General features: G+C 40.1%; 1 protein-coding gene and 1 long non-coding RNA gene across 3 annotated transcripts in view; one reads left to right on the top strand and one right to left on the bottom strand.

Moving 5' to 3' along the window:
- ATP8B1 (ATPase phospholipid transporting 8B1) overlaps window positions 1-18,130 on the top strand; it is a 108,213-nt gene that overhangs the window by 81,286 nt on the left and 8,797 nt on the right. The window contains exons 14-22 of the mRNA XM_068562587.1: window positions 590-633; window positions 1,270-1,426; window positions 7,376-7,564; window positions 9,310-9,422; window positions 11,050-11,214; window positions 11,950-12,061; window positions 13,072-13,147; window positions 15,240-15,372; window positions 16,164-16,452. Coding sequence (XP_068418688.1) covers window positions 590-633; window positions 1,270-1,426; window positions 7,376-7,564; window positions 9,310-9,422; window positions 11,050-11,214; window positions 11,950-12,061; window positions 13,072-13,147; window positions 15,240-15,372; window positions 16,164-16,452 — 1,278 coding nt within the window. The remainder of the gene's footprint in view (window positions 1-589; window positions 634-1,269; window positions 1,427-7,375; window positions 7,565-9,309; window positions 9,423-11,049; window positions 11,215-11,949; window positions 12,062-13,071; window positions 13,148-15,239; window positions 15,373-16,163; window positions 16,453-18,130) is intronic.
- Window positions 6,351-18,130, bottom strand: part of LOC137776293 (uncharacterized) — a 63,551-nt gene continuing 51,771 nt past the window's right edge. For both annotated transcript variants that reach the window (XR_011076196.1, XR_011076195.1), the window contains one exon: window positions 6,351-6,728. This is a non-coding gene — a long non-coding RNA (uncharacterized lncRNA). The remainder of the gene's footprint in view (window positions 6,729-18,130) is intronic.

Genomic DNA, 18,130 nt, shown 5'->3' with positions numbered 1-18,130 from the left:
TATATTTTAAAATTTGATTTCCATTTGATATTCTGAAATGTGCTATAGATTTATAAAAAGAACAAGGCTAATAATGCTGTATTCAAATAGGGTGCTCTAACTTTTAAATAAAAACGATATAATTCTTTTAAAAGCTGTAAGCATAACATCATATGCTTTCCACTTGGAGGAAACTTTGTGCTGTGTATGGTACTTTCCCAGAACATCAGTGAGGAAGGTTCGGGATGCTGAGGGCTTGAGGAAGGGGTTCTCCTCTGCGTGCTGGTGGTTCCTTCTGAGCTGGGGGAGGGCGGGGGTAAAGCACTTCATAGGACGTGATTCTGGCCCCAGAGGAGATTGCAGTGTAGAGGGACACAATTTGCCAGTATTTGAACCTCTAGACCAGAAGCCAGCAAACTTTTTCTGTAAAGAGCCAGATAGGAAATATTTTAGCCTTTGCCGGCCACATATGGTCTGTATCAAATATCTTCTTTGTTATGCTTTGTTTGTTTTTTTACAACTCTTGAAAAACCATTCTTAATTTGAGGGCTGTCCAGAAACAGGCTTCGAGACCCATTGACTCAATTTGTTTTGTCCTGTTTGTTCACAGGAGACCATCGGGATGCTTCTCAGAACAGTCATAGCAAAATAGAGGTGAGTCCTTTCACTTAGAAGATCTCTTGGGTTATGTATGAGTTTCCTGGGCTGTAACAAACTACCATAAAATGGGTGGCTTAGAGCAACAATAATGTATTCCCTCACAGCTCTGGAGGCTAAAAGTTTGAAATTAAGGTGTCAGTAGGGCCACGTTCCCTCTGGAGACTCTAGGGCAGAATCCTTGCTTGCCTTTTCCTAGGTTCTGGTGGTTGCCTGCAATCCTTGACATTCCTTGGCTTGCAGACTCAACACTCAGAAGTCTGCCTGTGTCATCACATGGCCTTCTGCCTGTGTCCAGATTTCCCTCCTTTTATAGAGATATCAGTCATTGGATTAGGGCCCCCGAATCCCGTATACCCTAATTTTGATTACATCTACCAAGACCTTATTTCCAAAGAAGGTCCTATTCCCAGGTACCAGGGGTTAGGGCAACATATCTTTTTGGGTGGACACAATTCAACTCACAACAAGCTGTGTTAAGACAGATGTGAGCCTCTTGACACTTCAGAACGTGTTAAAATCCTAAGGTGATACTTGCATGAAGACACGGCTTCTGAGAAAGTTCCTATCATTTGTGAAGCCCAAGTTGTTTGTTTTAAATCACAGTGACTTTTCCTCCTCTGCTTCTTTCAGCCAGTGGATTTTAGCTGGAATATGTATTCCGATGGGAAGCTTGTATTTTATGACCATTATCTCATCGAGCAAATCCAGTCGGGGAAGGAGCCGGAAGTGCGACAGTTCTTCTTCCTGCTGGCGGTGTGCCACACGGTCATGGTGGACAGGCTCGACGGTGAGTGTGGCTCTCGCATCTCGGACACTGGGGACCAGTTTTTTTTAGTTTACGGGGAACTCGTGCTTGGGACTCAAATGCACATAAAGAGTTGTATGAGGGGCTTCCCTCGTGGCGCAGTGGTTGAGAGTCTGCCTGCCAATGCAGGGGACACGGGTTCGAGCCCTGGTCTGGGAGGATCCCACATGCCGTGGAGCGGCTGGGCCCGTGAGCCGCAATTGCTGAGCCTGCGCGTCTGGAGCCTGTGCTCTGCAACGGGAGAGGCCGCGATAGTGAGAGGCCCGTGCACCGCGATGAAGAGTGGCCCCCGCTTGCCACAGCTGGAGAGAGCCCTCGCACAGAAGCGAAGACCCAACACAGCCATAAATTAAAAAAAAAAAAAAAAAAAAGCATCTTTATTAAAAAAAAAAAAAAAAAAAGAGTTGTATGAACTAGAGGTGTTACAATTAGGTTTCAATTATGATATTTTATACCCCAGAGAAGTGCATGGCTTACATGGCATACTCCAGGGAGCCTTGCCTTCTAGATCCTGGGTTCTATTTCCCATAGGTAATTCTTTGCCAGAGATATCCTGCAAAAGGCATTTCTGATATAAGGTTTCTTCTTCCTAGAAAATGATTGGTCTGTTTACCCAGAGGGCCAGCTGACAAAACAGTTAGACCAGGTCGCCTGAGTCCTTTTTTTTTCCCCCCTTCTGGGGAAAAGAAGTGAATGGATAGCATTGCAACTGTCTTAAAGTCCTTCTCCCAGGGATCCTGTCACATATTTCAGAGAACCCAAATACCCTCAAAGTAAATGACTTCTGAAAATTCCCATCTCAACCTGGTGAGATTTAAACTTTAGAATCACAGGGTCATATGAATTATGATGGTATATCACGTAAAGTTTCAAATGACTGCAGTCTGAATCCACATAGCATATTGCAAATTATCACTAAATTAACTCAAAGTACAAATATAACAAGGTGTATACATATTTCCTATAATAATAAATATTACTGTCCAAAGGAAAAATAAAAAAAGACTTGTGTGCATGACAAGTTTGTCGAATCTCCACCCAAACGATGACTATCTGTGGGCCCCTTCCACTAGGTGGTATACGAGCCAGCAACCCATGAAACAGGCTCCTGGCCTCCGGAAATATACATCTCCTTCACAGTTCTAGCTCCAGATGTGTTTATCACTTTGGAATTGAAATCTTATCAGTAAAAAAAATGATTGACTCTTGCATTATAACAGAAGAATAAAAATCTTCTATCTGATTACTTAATATTTATGAAGAGTCAAACCTTATCTGGATGATAAGTGGACTTTAAACTTGGACAGTCTTTACTACAAAATAATTTCAGAGAAAACTTATTTTTTACATTCAGATATGTTTGGGGTTTGAAATAATAGCAGCCAAAAGCCTAGGCCTCCTGAAGGTGCCTTTTTCATTTGAAGGAGCATAATTCATGTGTATTTGCATGGGTACAAGCAAGCTGACTTGTAGATTCATCTGAAGAATTCTTTTTTTTTAGATTAAACTTTTTTTAAAAAAATTGAAGTATAGTTGATTTACAGTGTTGTGTTAATTTTTGCTATACAGCAAAGTGATTCAGTTATACATGTAGGTACATTCTTTTTCATATTATTTTCCATTATGGTTTATCACAGTATATTAAATACAGTTTCCTATGCTATACAGTAGGACCTTGTTGTTTATCCATTCTATACAATAGTTTGCATCTGCTAATCCCAAACTCCCACTGCATTCCTCCCCCACCCTCCCTCTCCCTTGGCAACCACAAGTCTGTTCTCTCTGTTTGTGAGTCTGTTTCTGTTTCATAGATAAGTTCATTTGTGTCATATTTTAGATTCCACAGATAAGTGATATCACATGATATTTGTCAGTCTTTCTGACTTCACTCAGTATGACAATCTCTAGGTCCATCCATGTTGCTGCAAATGGCATTATTTCATTCTTTTTTATGGCTGAGTAATATTCCATTGTGTGTATATACCACATCTTCTATTCATCTGTTGATGGACATTTAGGTTGTTTCCAAGTCTGCAGCATTCTTAAATGCAGCTTGTGCTAGCTTTCTTACAGCAAATTTGTCCAGTATTAATGAAAGCTAGGTATTTTGTCACCTATGGACACAATGATACATTATATAGATACACATGTGCATTCTGGAGAGAGCAAAAGGTGCCCTTTTGTCATATGCATTCTCCACTTTAATCAGCCCAGCATACAAACGAATGTCCTTTTCTGTCCTTCCACTCCACCATGCTGGTGTGCCTCTGCTCTTGCACTCTCATTTTCCCTCTTTTACAAGAATAGTAGAGATTGGCTTATTTTTTATTATGCATAACATCAACAGTGAGAGGTGAGAATCTTGTCATGTATGCTCAGCAGACGGTTTGTGTGGCCCAAGTGTTGAGTACATGCAGGGCACATGGAGGCTGAGTGTGGAGAAGCTGCATTGGTTTTTCTGTTGCTCTGTAGTGGATCACCACAAGTCAGTGGCTTAAATCACCCATTCATTAGCTCACAGTTCTTTAGGTCAGAAGTCTGGGCACATGGCGTGACTGAGTTCTCTGCTAAGAATCTCCCTAGAATCAAGGTCAGGCCACGTTGTCAACTGGAGATCAGCATCCTCTTGCAAGCTGAGAGCAGGATTCAGTTCTCTGTGGTTGTAGGACTGAGGTCTCCATTTCCTTGCTGGCTGTCAGCTGGGGCTGCTTTCTGCTCCCAGGGCCTCCCTCCTTCCTTGCCACACGGTTCTCCCTGTCTTCAAAGCCAGCAGTGGAGAATCTCCCTTCCATCAAACCCCTTTCATGTTTCAAATCTCTCTCCCCAGGAAGAGCCCCATCCCTTTTGAGGACTGACCCAGTTAGGTTGGGAACACCCAGATAATCTCCTCATCTTAAGGTCAACCCCGATCTGGACCTGAATTATATCAATAAAATCCCTTCCCAGCAGTACCTCGGTTAGAGTTTGCTTGAGTCACTGGGAGAAAGTGTATGTGTACACGGGGTGGGGAGACACACCTTGGGGCCATCGCAGCCTCCTGCCTCCTGCAGAGTCCATGGGAGAGAAGAGTTCGAAAGGCTTGGAGGCATTTTCTTTACCTGAAGCCCTTTAAGTTGGGATGCACCATGAGATTATGATTAGAGAGCTGAGTTTTAGGAGTTTGGAGCCGGGACACACGAGATGGGTGAGGAAACTGAGGACCTGGGTTAGCGTGGAGTCTTTGGGAAGGATGAGAAAGTAACAAATGGGGGGGCGGGGGGTGGATAGTCAATCTGAGACGTAACTTGTTTCGAGACTGGTGACTAGAAGATTATCAGCCAGATGAAGCTATGGAATCAGGATAATGAGAGATGGAGTTTGTTGTTTCAGCATCTTTTTTATTTGCATCAGTTCCGTGATCCACAAATTAGTCTGTAAAAGAAAAGAAAGTCTCTTTGGTTGTGTCTGAGCATGTGGTAAATAAAGAGTTTTCTTCAGAAGAGGTTTCAGGAGGTTAATTTTTAGTCCAGGTTTCCTCCTGCAAACATAAAGTTGGAGTTTGGACCAGGTCTCTAAAGTTCCTCCTGTCTCTTAGTCTGCAATTCTGTGATTCCATTACTAGAACAAAATGGAAGGATTTTCTTTTAGTGATAAAAATATCAGTGTTCTCTCCAGATATGATTGTCTTACTCATGGGAACTTTACCACCTTTTATCATTTTGTTCCTTTTTTTTTCTGTTGGAAATAAGTTTGCCTTCAGTATGATGCAATATATCCCTGCCAGTGAAACTTGCTGAAGGGAGGGGACTGTGTTCTCACTGCTGCTTGTTTAGCTCTGGTTAAATATTTTACCCTCTGGCATCTGTGTGTGTTTGTAGAATGGCTAGATTTAGCAAGTACATTCATAACTTCTGGTGTATGACTTTCTGGGTGAACAGATGGAGAGAGACCAACCTAACTGTCATCTTTAATTACTATTTGGGAGTGATTAATATTGACTTAGAGTGAACCACCTGAGCATGTATGTGAAGGGAGTAGGGTAGGGACGGGGCGTTTAGTTCTACCTACAGCTGCGCACCCTGGGGCATCCGCCCCCTCCCCATAGACGGATAGGGTAAAGAGCTGCCCATCCATCTATGGGTACATCCTGATCATACCATGGTGGAAAATGAAATGCCTTTTCCTGTGGAAATTCATCTGACTATAGAAATACTTTTCATTCTACTTTGAGATGGAAGAACTAAGAGTAGAAAAATAGAAACTCTTGGATAGGCGGAGCTTTTTTTTTTTTAAATTTTTTACTGAGGTACAACATGTGTACAGAGACAAGCATATAGCTCGTTTTCACAGGTTGAATACTGCCTTGTCGTGAGTACCCAGATTTTTACAAACAGAACATTATCCATCCCCTAGACATCCCTTTTGTGTTCCCTTTCAGTCACTGCCCCTCCAGGGGTGACTACTGTCCTGACTTGGAATAGTGTGGGTTAGCTTTGTCTGTTTTGCGGTTCGTGTAAATGGAATTATGTGGTATGTACTTAGTGTCTGGCTTCTCCACTCAACATGGTGAGATTTACTCCTATTGTTGCAATTTAGTTGTGAAATAAAGGCAGTTTCCCATTATATAACTTTCAAATATCAAGATATTGAACAGATTGATACATTTTGAGACTTTTTTAAATTATGAGAATATAGCTAAGGTGAAGAAAGCACACTCTTCTAGAGGGAAGATAACCTGGTACACCCTTTTAGAAAAGCAGTGAGTAAAATATATGGCAACAGGTTTAAAAATTATCAATATTCTTTACCCCAGTATTTTCACAACTAGGAAGCTATCCTTAGAAAATAGTCAGAAAAACCTTTATACACATACAAAATGCTTATTACAATGTTTTTCATTATTTATTTATTTTAAACTTTTCTTTTAGTGGTTTGAGAGGCCATTTTTTTGTTTGTTTGTTTGTTTGTTTATGGCTGTGTTGGGTCTTGGTTGCTGCACGCGGGCTTTCTCTAGTTGTGGTGAGCGGGGGCCACTCCTCGCAGTGGTGCGCGGGCTTCTCATTGCGGTGGCTTCTCTTGTTGCGGAGCACGGGCTCTAGGTGCGTGGGCTTCAGCAGTTGTGGCACGCAGACTCAGTAGTTGTGGCACGCGGGCTTAGTTGCTCCGTGGCATGTGGGATCTTCCCAGACCAGAGATCGAACCCGTGTCTCCTGCACTGGCAGGCAGATTCCCAACCACTGCACCACCAGGGAAGTCCACAATGTTATTTTTTAGAGTAAAAAAATTGGGGGAAGGAACTAAGTGCCTGTAATAGGAAAATGGTCACATGTTACATTCACAGGTTACATTCCTTAAAATAATACATAGAAAGACTTTTTTAAAGCTATGATAACATGCTCAAAATACAATGTTAAAATAGTCAGGATGTAAATGTATATTTAGCATGATGGAAACTATTACAGAAATAGGCATTTCCAAAAGGACTGGAAGAAATGGTAACAGAATGTCAATAGTGTTGTTTTTCCTCTGGATGGTGGGATTATGAGATTTTTTTCCCCCTATTCTTGGCCAGATTTTTTTTTTTTTTTTTTACTTCTAGTTTATATCACTGTTTATGATTAGAAATAAAAGTTTACCTTTTAAAAACTTGAAAATTAATGTTGGCATACTCCTTAAAAATCAATGACTTGTTTTCTTGAGGCTGTTTTGGGCTTTGCAATACAGTTGGTCCTCTGTGCCCACAGATGCGGAACACCAGCTGTATCTGCTGTAGTCTGCCATTTTATAAGGGACTAGAGCATCCATAGAATTTGCCTGCGGGTGCTCCTGGAATCAGTCCCCTGCGGGTACCGAGGGGTAACCATACATCCTCACCCAGCACGTGAACTGCACTGGTGAACCCTTGGTGGTGAGCTCAGCTTTTCTGGTTTTCTCTCCTGCCTCGCTTGCTAGGTCAGCTCAACTACCAGGCGGCCTCTCCTGACGAAGGTGCTCTGGTAAGCGCCGCCAGGAACTTCGGTTTTGCCTTCCTCACCAGGACCCAGAACACAATCACCATCAGTGAGTTGGGCACTGAGAGGACCTACAATGTTCTCGCCATTTTAGACTTCAACAGTGACCGGAAGCGAATGTCTATAATTGGTAGGTCTCCCTCAGGGTATGTCTGTAAATGGCTCATTGAGATGCTGCCTTTCACACATTTTATTTAGCGACACCAGGATAAAATAGGCAGTGAATGAACCCCTTGGCTCCCGGAGGATTTCCGCAGGCTTGTCCAAACTAGTGTTTTCTTTCTTCATTCTACACCATGTCCATCACTCAAAGGGACAAATGCAGTAGATCTGAATCTTGCAGATGTTGGTGTATCTTCAAAGATGTGGGCTGCCAGCTGTGGAATCTGGGTGGCAGCACCGTGGGTGGTAGACCCACAACATGAGCTTTTATATCGTGAGTCGCTCTGAGCACTTCTGCTGGAGGCTTGAGGGACATCAGGGAAGGGAGAGTGTAGCAGGAGAGGAGTTCTGAGAAAAGCGAGGCTGTGCTTATGAATCAAAATCATACCTCCAGCCCAGGCAGCCAAGTGGAGACAATGATCACTTCATAATATTAAAATGTTTTAAGTTCATATTTTGAAATAATTTCAAACTTACAGAAAAATTGCAAGAACACTTGAAAGAACTCTTGTATTTTCTTCCATATCCACCATTGTTAGCACTGGTCACAAATTCTTTGTCATTATCATTTACAAGTTCTTGTTTTCTCAACCATTTGAGAGTCAATTGCAGATCTCATGCCCCTTTCCCCCAAATACTTAAGTAGGTATTTCCTAAGATCGGGAACCTTCACTTATTTTTATATACAGTACACTGATCAGACTCAGAAAATTTAACATTACAGTATTATCATCTGTACAGAACGTTTTCGAATTTTACCAGGAATTCCCTTTCTGATTCAGGACCCCACCTAATATTCCACATTGCATTCGGTGATCGTTACTCTGGTCTCCTTTATTCTAGAAAAGTTCCACAACCTGTTTTTGATCTTTCCTATGCTGACATTTTGAAAAGCCCAGGCCTGTTATTTTTTCAAGAGTCCCTCAGTTTGGGTTTGTCTGATGTTCCCTCATGATTAGATTCAGATGACGCACTGTTGGCAGGAAGTGTACATAGATCGGTGCCGTGTCTTTCCCAGCATATCACATCAGAAGGCATGTGATTGCTGGTCACATCAGCTTGGATCACTGGGTTAAGTGATATCTATAAGCTTTTCCACCATGAGATTGACTTTTTCACCAAAAAGATATATAGGTTTAACTGCCTCCTGAACTCTGATTAGGCTCATTTTACTGAGTGCTTTCTGTGTACCCAGCACTGATCTGGGCTGATTATCCTGCCTGGTATCTACCTTAGGGAACTTAAAATCTAGTTACTGCTGAGACACATAATACAATTAAATTACTGCAGAGATCAAAAAAGCCAAGAAAATGGTCAAAAGGAGCGTGTTTTGGTCCCAGTATTAAAGGCAGTAAGTGTTGTGGGTTTATAGGTAAGAAAGATTCCCACTGGCTGGCATGGACAAAAAAGGCTCTGTGGAAGAAGCTAGCACATAGTAGGGAGTCAGTGAATATTTGCTGGAAGAATAAGCAAGGCTATGGAAAACTGAGCTGACTGAAGGAATCTTTTCATTTTTATTTCACTATTACATTCTATGTAGATAGTGGCTTACCAATGTTGTTGAGAGCAGCATTTTTCTCGGTACATTGCTGATTTTAAACTAATTATGAATGTTTAGCACTGTAACACTTCAAATTAACTTTATGAATGTACTTTTCTTTTAAGACATCAAACATTAACTTTACTATTTGCTTTTCCTTCCCTTGCTACTAGTAAGAACCCCAGAAGGCAATATCAGGCTTTATTGTAAAGGTGCTGACACTGTAATTTATGAACGGTTACATCGAATGAATCCTATGAAACAAGAGACACAGGATGCCCTGGATGTAAGTCTCACTTCCACTCTTTATGCCACAGATTCCAAACTTATTTTCTGGTACTATCCCTTAAGCTGGAATGAGAGCTCTGTGTTAACTGTTGACCTTTCTATTGCCTTGGTGTAGTTGAGTGGAAAGAGCACCAAAGTAGGAATATGTTCTGTCCCTGACGCTGACTTCCTAGGAAATGACCTTGCTACCTCTTCCCAGCATCCAGGTCAGCAGTATCTACAGGACTGATCCAGGAGAAAGACTGGTCTTTCTTCTGGTGAACTCGAGCAAGCTACATAACCACCCTATGCTGTAGTCCCCAAGAATTCCAACGTCCTAGTGTACAGTGAAGGAAAGAAAGCATTCATGTGTGACAGGGCATGACAAAGCAGTGCACTGGATAATCAAGTTCTGATATCTTTGTTAGAGAATCAGTTTGGTCTTCATTACTTCAAACTTGCTACTTTAGGGGACTATGTACTTGCTCCAGTGATACTGCAATTATTCAGAATGCTTCTGGAAATTTCTCTGTTAGAATTGCCTACCAACCCTTATATTGTTTTGCTTATATATAATGATGGCAATGAAGTATGGAGCATATTTGTCAGATCTGGTGTCCCAGTTCTGCCTCTTTACTTGTTTTGTGCCCTCTGGGGGGAAATGGTTGATGTCTCAGATGAATCATTAATTGCCCGTGTGGAAGAGGAAGGGGATAATTCCTACCATGGAGCGTTGTTGCAAAGCCTCGTGGATGAAAAGCATCTTGCACAGCCCCTAGCACTTTAGTAGGTGCTTAATAAAGGGTTTTTTTCTTCCCTTCACTTGACGGGTCTGAGTTTGGGGGCCAAAGGTCCTTCAGAAAGAAGCCTGATGAATATGATGTTTAGTAAGTGGGGTCACATTTTAAGGTTGTACATGTTACTGAAGCAGTTACACTGGATAATTTCTCATGAGGAGATGAACAAGGGCAGTCTAATCAAATACATGCAGAACCTTGCAAAGAGTCTTTGACAACAGACCCTCAGTTGGGTGAACCAGTTCTGCCATTTTGGGCTAGACAAGATGTGATTGTGAAGTAATGGAACATTTTTACTGGTTCATATTTAAGCTATTTAAAATGGCTTAAATCTGTTCACCATGATTAAATTTTCCAGACTCTTTCATTAAAATGTTTTATCTCAGCTTTAACAGTGGCTCATGTATTTCAGAATTGGTTTGAGGGAATAATGCTTGGTTGAGAGTTCATAGTTGATTGGACTTGTAACAGTTTGTAGAAAAATTATAAAGGTGTCAGGTCTGGTTTACAAAATCATTATACCCCAAGGCAGCTTCCTTGGTCTGTTATTTTCTTAATTAAGAGAAAAAGGGTTTTTTTAATTCTTATGACTTGATTTAGAAGAAAGGTATGCTTTTCCCTTGAACTAATTTGGAAACTACGAATATATACCTAAGATATTGAGAATACTTAGAAAAACAAAGTATTTGTTTAATCTCCTCTATGGAATGTATGTGTACAGAATCCATCTTTCACAGTCTTTTAAAATTCTCTTATTGTATTATTTCAAAGTAAGATTTCAAACTTGATCTTGAATTACATAAAATTAACTATTCTTTGAGTGAATGGATTGTCTTTTAAATTAAACAGATCTTTGCAAGTGAGACTCTTAGAACCCTGTGCCTTTGCTATAAGGAAATTGAAGAAAAAGAATATGAAGAATGGAATAAAAAGTTTATGGCTGCAAGTATAGCCTCAACCAACCGGGATGAAGCTCTGGATAAAGTATATGAGGAGATTGAAAAAGACTTAATTGTGAGTTTTAACCTTTGTAACTTTTTCCTTGATATTCCAAACAGAACTGGAAATTTTATTAAGTCTTATTAGTTTTGATCTCATGCTTGAAAGATAAGTCCAACTTCAGTATTTGAAATTGGTACAGTGGAACTAGGTCACTTGAATTTCTTTTGTTCAGCAAGCAAAATAGGAGTTGCCATTAGGAGAAACCAAATGACAGAAAACACTGAGATTCTATTATTTTTATATCACTTATTAAAATTCATTATGATTTTTATACAGTAACAAGCCAGCATATACTTATTACATTGTGAGAATTACTGAGATGATTTATATTTTGCAAAATCTTGAAATGAGAAAATATACCATTTGTTAAAGAGACTTCTTAAAGTTTAATACTTACTGCCTTTAGAGTTTATATTAAAAGGAAATGTTCAGTGAATAGTTAGTATTGACTTTTAGCAAGAGAAATTGGCTTGTGTCCGTGTAAAGTAGTATACACACAATGAAAGTATATTTTTATTGTCTTTGATTTGTATTTTTGTCTTGGTGAATTACTTTAAGAAAAAAGTTTTTGGCTGTTTGGTTTTTGATGAGTATGACACACGACAACCTTCCCAATTAATGCTGGCCAGTGGCCCCAATGGAGCACCAACTGGGGTGTATTTAGTCCTTTTTACAGTTTGGCAAACTGCAATTACAGAACATTTTTTGGCTTATTTGCTAATTCCTTTCTTTTAATGTACATTTCAGCTGTTGGGAGCAACAGCTATTGAAGACAAGCTACAAGATGGAGTCCCAGAAACCATTTCAAAACTTGCAAAAGCTGACATTAAGATCTGGGTGCTTACTGGAGACAAAAAGGGTAATTTAGTTTGCAGGGAAGCATATCTGTTAATTCACAAATATTCATAGCTCCTGTTTCCCTTGCTCAAGGTGACCTCAAACTTTCCATCCTGTACAAACACTGTCTGTTTCTTTGGGACAGAAACTCTTTCCCTAAGAAATTCTTCTCTGTTATTCCAGCCCATCCTGACCGCATCCTTCCCGAAGCTCCCTCAGTAGCAGAGTTTACTCCTTGAAACTGAGCTCTTTGTCGTGTCTTCCTGATTGTGTTTAGTCTTATCTCTCCCACCAGACGTGGGCTGCTATACTGCGCTGCTATACTCTGGTCCCTTCTGTCCTCCCCAGCACTTTGCCACCTGTTGGGCATAGAGTAGAACAGTACAAAATATTGAACAACAACTTTTGTTTTCTTGCCCCTTTTACTGCTTGAAAATTATAATGAAAATTTTATACCCAAGGGAAGATTTTCAGTTTTAAATTTAGAGCTCAACAAGTTGTTTGTATTGATTCTTTACTTCAGAAGCCTCCCATGGGAAACTAGATCATTTCTCTTACTCTGATTGACATTGTTGATGGGTTACACACTTTGATAAGCTAAGGGATTAAGTCCTGACCTTAAACAAATAATGGTGGTGGAAGAGGGGAAAAAAATCTCCAGTAGGAGCCCCATGTGAGGGCTTATGGAAATGGTTATCCTTCTCCCACATAACAGAATGATTTAAACCACATGAACTAAATGTGTTCAGTATTTCAATCAACATTGATTTATTAAATAACCGGTTTATGTATTTGATATATATAGCACATTTTATGATTGAAAACACCTCAACCAGACTTTGACTTATTACATTTACTTTATTACAGAGAAAGGGATTTTTTTCTTTATGTGATTTCTAGACATTGCTACAGAAAAACAACATATTTGATTTGAGTCTGGTTGTTTCATTAATTGAAAAAATATCATTACTAAAGTCCATTATTAAATTCATCAGTAGGAATGACATTTGACTTAATTTTTTTCTGTTGTAGAAACTGCTGAAAATATAGGATTTGCCTGTGAACTTCTTACTGAAGATACCACTATCTGCTATGGGGAAGATATCAGGTGAGTAAAGGGCCTGCAGTATGAGAATATGTCACATCTCATTTTTATAAAAGCAAGACTAGACCCAGTAGACACAGCAGATACAGAGAAATGGGAGCTAGAATGTGTCAGCTGGGACAGTTTCCTCAAGTTTAAATGAAGCAAGGAAACAACAGGCAGCTCCAATTTACCATGGTTCGACCTTATGTTGTAGGAAAACCTGGGGCCTTGTTTGCCCTTTCAGGGGCCGTTTTTCTGTATTCCTTGGAAGCCCTCAGTGCTTGTCTGCTGAAAAAGGAAGTGGGCTTGAGACACCACTATTTAGTATGAATTATATACATATTTTTTTCTCTTCCAGTCTTTAGTGATTTGTCTTGATCACTCCTTATTTTCAACTTGAAAATGAGAATTAATGTGGAAAGTGAATAATAAATACCTAACCTTCTAGTGCAGTGGTTTTCAACTGGGGTAGGGGAGGTGGGGACTTTGCCTTCCGGGGAACATTTGGCAATGTCTGGAGACATTTCTGACCGTCACAGTGGGGAAGGAGGGGGCTGCTCCCAGCTTCCAGTGGGTAGAGGCCAGGGATGCTGCTAAACATCCTACGATACAATAGACACCCACATGCAACGAGGAATTAATTGGCCCAAGACGTCAGTAGTGCCAAGGTTGAGAAACCTGTTGTTAAAGGTGAAGAATAAAGCCCCTATGTGTGTAATGAGGAAAACGCTGGCTGAGAGTTCAGAGTCCTGAGTCCTCATTGCAGTTTTCCCATCAACTCGTTGCAGGCAAATCACGTTATCTCTCTCGGGCTTGATTTCCTTATTTGTAACATGAAGAGATTGGATATTTACAGTCCCTTTTACTCTAAAATTCCACGACTCATTTTTCTATCACATGAGTGAGTTATATGTGGTCTTCTCAATAATTTGTTGATATAAAGCACTGAGAATATCTCAAAAGCAGACATAACTTTATGTGGAAATAAGTTTTTTTCTGCCCAACAGTGGTCACTGTTTGTAATACACTAGGGTTCACCCCTGTGTATTATCATTCAGATCAAGATTGCCCTCCTTCTGTTGCTTGTGAACACATTTTCAGCTGTATCTTCCTTTAGCTGCCTTTGGCAAATAATGAAGTACCATGAACATGGTGCCTCCATGGTGGAGGAGTCAAGACTTAGTAAGATTATATGCCACTTAATTAAGCAAAGGACTTGAATAGACATTTCTCCAAAGAGGACATACAAATGGTCAATAAACATATGAAATAATGCTCAACATCACTTAGCATTAGAGAAATACAAATTAAAACCACAATTTCACCTCACACGGATGGCTACTATTTAAAAAACACAGAAAATAACAAGTCTGGGCAAGTATGTGGAAAAATTTGAACCCTGTGCACTGTTGGTGGGAATATAAAATGGTGCAGCCACTATGGAAAACAGTATGGTGGTACCTCAAAAAAATTAAAAATAGAATTACCATATGATCCAGCAATCCCACTTCTGGATATATATCCAAAAGAATTAAAAGCAGGGACTTGAATAGATATTTGTCCACCCATGTCCATAGCAGCATTATTCATAATAGCCAAGAAGTGGAAGCAACCCAAGTGTCCACTGACAGATGAATGGATAAACAGAATGTGGTATATCCATACAATGGAATATTATTCACCCTTAAAAAGGAATAAAATTCTGACATATGCTACAACATGAATAAACCTTGAGAACAGTGACATAAGACAGTATTAAGTGAAATAAGCCAATCACAAAAAGACACATATGATTCCATTATATGAGTTACCTAGAGTCATCAAATTCATAGAAAGCAGAGTGGTGATTACCAGGAGCTGGGGGGAGGGGAGAAATGGGGAGTTGTTATTTAATAGGTATAGAGTTTCATTTTAAAAGATGAAGAAGTTCTGGAGATTGGCGATATGAATATACTTAATACTACTGAACTGTATACTCAGAAATAGTTAAGATGATAAATTTTATGTTATGTGTTTTTTACCACAATTTTTAAAAGATTATATGTCAAAATTACCTCACAGTCAAGGGCCTGTTCATGGTCTTGTACTTTAAACACTTAAATTTTTCCCCCAGTGCTCTTCTTCATACAAGGATGGAAAACCAGAGGAACAGAAGTGGAGTCTATGCAAAATTTGTACCCCAAGTACACGAACCTTTTTTTCCACCTGGTGGAAACCGTGCCTTAATAATCACTGGTTCTTGGTTGGTATGTATCATTAGTGTCTCTCCCTTTGGCTCAAACTAAAGCAGGTCATTCTGGACCAATTTTAGATGGTTTGTCATATTAATTACCAACCTAAAAATCTCTTAGCCTATAAATAAAGTGCAATTTCCCAAGTCTGAGAGCTAATATTATATGATACCTATAATAATATGATACAAACTGGTGGCAGTGCTTATTACTAGTTTATCAACTAACTAGTTGATAATTAATTTAAATTTTAAATTTTAATTTTCTTCTTTGTATATTTTAAATTTTTCTATATTTTTATAGTAAATATTTTATAATCAGAATATCAATGATATAACCCAAGAATTATCCTTCAGATGATTAAAGTCTTGGGAATGGTACTTTTTTTTTTTAAATAAATTTACTTATTTATTTATTTTGGGCTGCGTTGGGTCTTTGTTGCTGCGTGTGGGCTTTCTCTAGCTGCGGCAAGCAGGGGCTACTCTTCGTTGCGCTGTGCAGGCTTCTTACTGCAGTGGCTTCTCTTGTCGCAGAGCACAGGCTCTAGGTGTGCAGTCTTCAGTAGTTGTGGCCTGCAGGCTCAGTAGTTGTGGCTCACGGGCTCTAGAGCGCAGGCTCAGTAGTTGTGGCGCACAGGCTTAGTTGCTCCACGGCATGTGGGATCTTCCCGGACCAGGGCTCGAGCCCATGTCCCCTGCGTTGGCAGGCGGATTCTTAACCACTGCGCCACCAGGGAAGCCTGGGAATGGTACTCTTGTTATTAAACCCCAAATGGTTAGAATCCTTTCCCTTTCTGATTTTCACAGAATGAAATTCTTCTCGAGAAAAAGACCAAGAGAAGTAAGATTTTGAAACTGAAGTTCCCCAGGACAGAAGAAGAAAGACGAATGCGGACACAAAGTAAGAGGAGGCTGGAAGCTAAAAAAGAGCAGCAGCAGCAGAACTTTGTCGACCTGGCCTGCGAGTGCAGTGCAGTCATCTGCTGCCGGGTCACCCCCAAGCAGAAGGCCATGGTGGTGGACCTGGTGAAGAGGTACAAGAAAGCCATCACGCTCGCCATTGGAGACGGGGCCAATGATGTCAACATGATCAAAAGTGAGTCTCGCACATGGCCAGTGCCACCTGAATTGGTAGAGAGGAAATGGCAGGAACATTTTTGGGGGTAGTTTTTTTCTGATTTCATTGCTTGGACTTTCATGAAGCAGACCTTTAATAAAGGCACATAACTATGGTAACTACACCTGTGACCCTGCCCTCAGGAAGCTTACAGTCCACTCAGTAGGAGAGCGCAGACATGACTGTTCTATACAAAGAGTGCCAAGTCGAAGATGAGCTCTGTGTGGGTGAACTTATCCTTATTTGTTTCTTTCTTTTACATATGTTTGGATTTGGTTTTGTGTTTTCTCCTGCTGCTTCTCCTCCCATATTTCTTCAGGGCTTATTAAGGACCCTGCTATTTAATGTTTTGCAAAAATTTCTGCCGAGCTTGGCATAAATTATTTAACTCTCTTTGTTATTTGTTTTGGGAATATTATTCTCCCACACCTAAGCATTGTTTTCTGGGGCTTTCTTCTTGCCTTTGGTAAATCTGTTGAACTTCACCGTTAGGTGACCTAGTGTGAGCTCAGTGTAACATTGAAGCACAGCTCTGATGTGGCCTCAACATTCTCCTGACCTCCCAAGGTCATTTTGCTGGTTGGAGGACCCTAGGTACCCACAAATTGACGGATTGAGTCCTGTCACTGCAGAAATACAATTTTGCTGGTATTAAAAGCATACGGAACCAAACCCTCATCAATATGTCTGAATCCTGGTCCTTTTTCTCCCTGTATTACTTATACAGGAGTATCTTGTAATGAAAATGCCCAAACTAATGAGATCTGAATACTTGTCCTCATCCTAACGCCAGCATGCTGTGTCACCCTGGGCTCATGCTCAGGCCTCAGTTTTCTCATTTGAGAACAAGAAAATTATCTGATGTCACCTCTAGCTTTGTAGTATTTTTCTTAAGATGAACTATCCATGGCATGTATACACACGTCCTGTGGTGCCGGGTAGCTTAAATGCATTATATGTATAACTAGACTTTTAATTCAGCCTGTTTCGTAACTCTTCTGTCTCTTTCTTTCCTTAGAGTCTCTTCCTTCTCCTCCTTGATATATACTAAGAATATTCCAACTTTATCTTCCTCAAAAGGAGTCAGCTATATAATGTACGTCTTCTCACTTCTTCATGTGTATGTCTGTGGCCACTGCCAGTTTAATTCCTTTCCACTGTGTTTTGCACATGTTCATCCTGCCATGCGAATGGCATTTCTTGCTCTGAGTTAGATCTATTTCTTTCCTCTGTAGCCAGCTCTAGTTTATTTTCCATTATGTACCTTTTAACATAAATGACTGTGCCAAAAGGGCAAGTGACTCAAACATTATTTTTCTTCAGTTATAATGAAGACTTCTAGATGTTGGGAAAGGGGGATTCCCTTTCAGATCTACCAATTATGTGACTGAGACTTGAAAACTCTTGTTCCTCTGAGTTCACCAACTGATAGCAAAAGGGATCACACAAAGTTGGCATAGATAACCTCCTAGAGACTGTTTTTTCTTAAGTTGTTTTCAGAATTTTATTAAGCTCTGTTATGTGATAGATGCTTTTATATATAATGTAGGAGACATCCATTTGGGATGAAAATCAAAGAAACTCAGGTCTCCTTGGAAGTCAGTAGCTTGAACCAAGTATTAAGTGCCTTTTTGAACTTTGTGAAAACTGTCATCTC

The sequence above is a fragment of the Eschrichtius robustus genome, chromosome 14 (genome assembly GCF_028021215.1).
Source record: "Eschrichtius robustus isolate mEscRob2 chromosome 14, mEscRob2.pri, whole genome shotgun sequence".
NCBI lineage: Eukaryota > Metazoa > Chordata > Mammalia > Artiodactyla > Eschrichtiidae > Eschrichtius > Eschrichtius robustus.
This window is presented reverse-complemented; position numbering and strand designations above follow the sequence as displayed.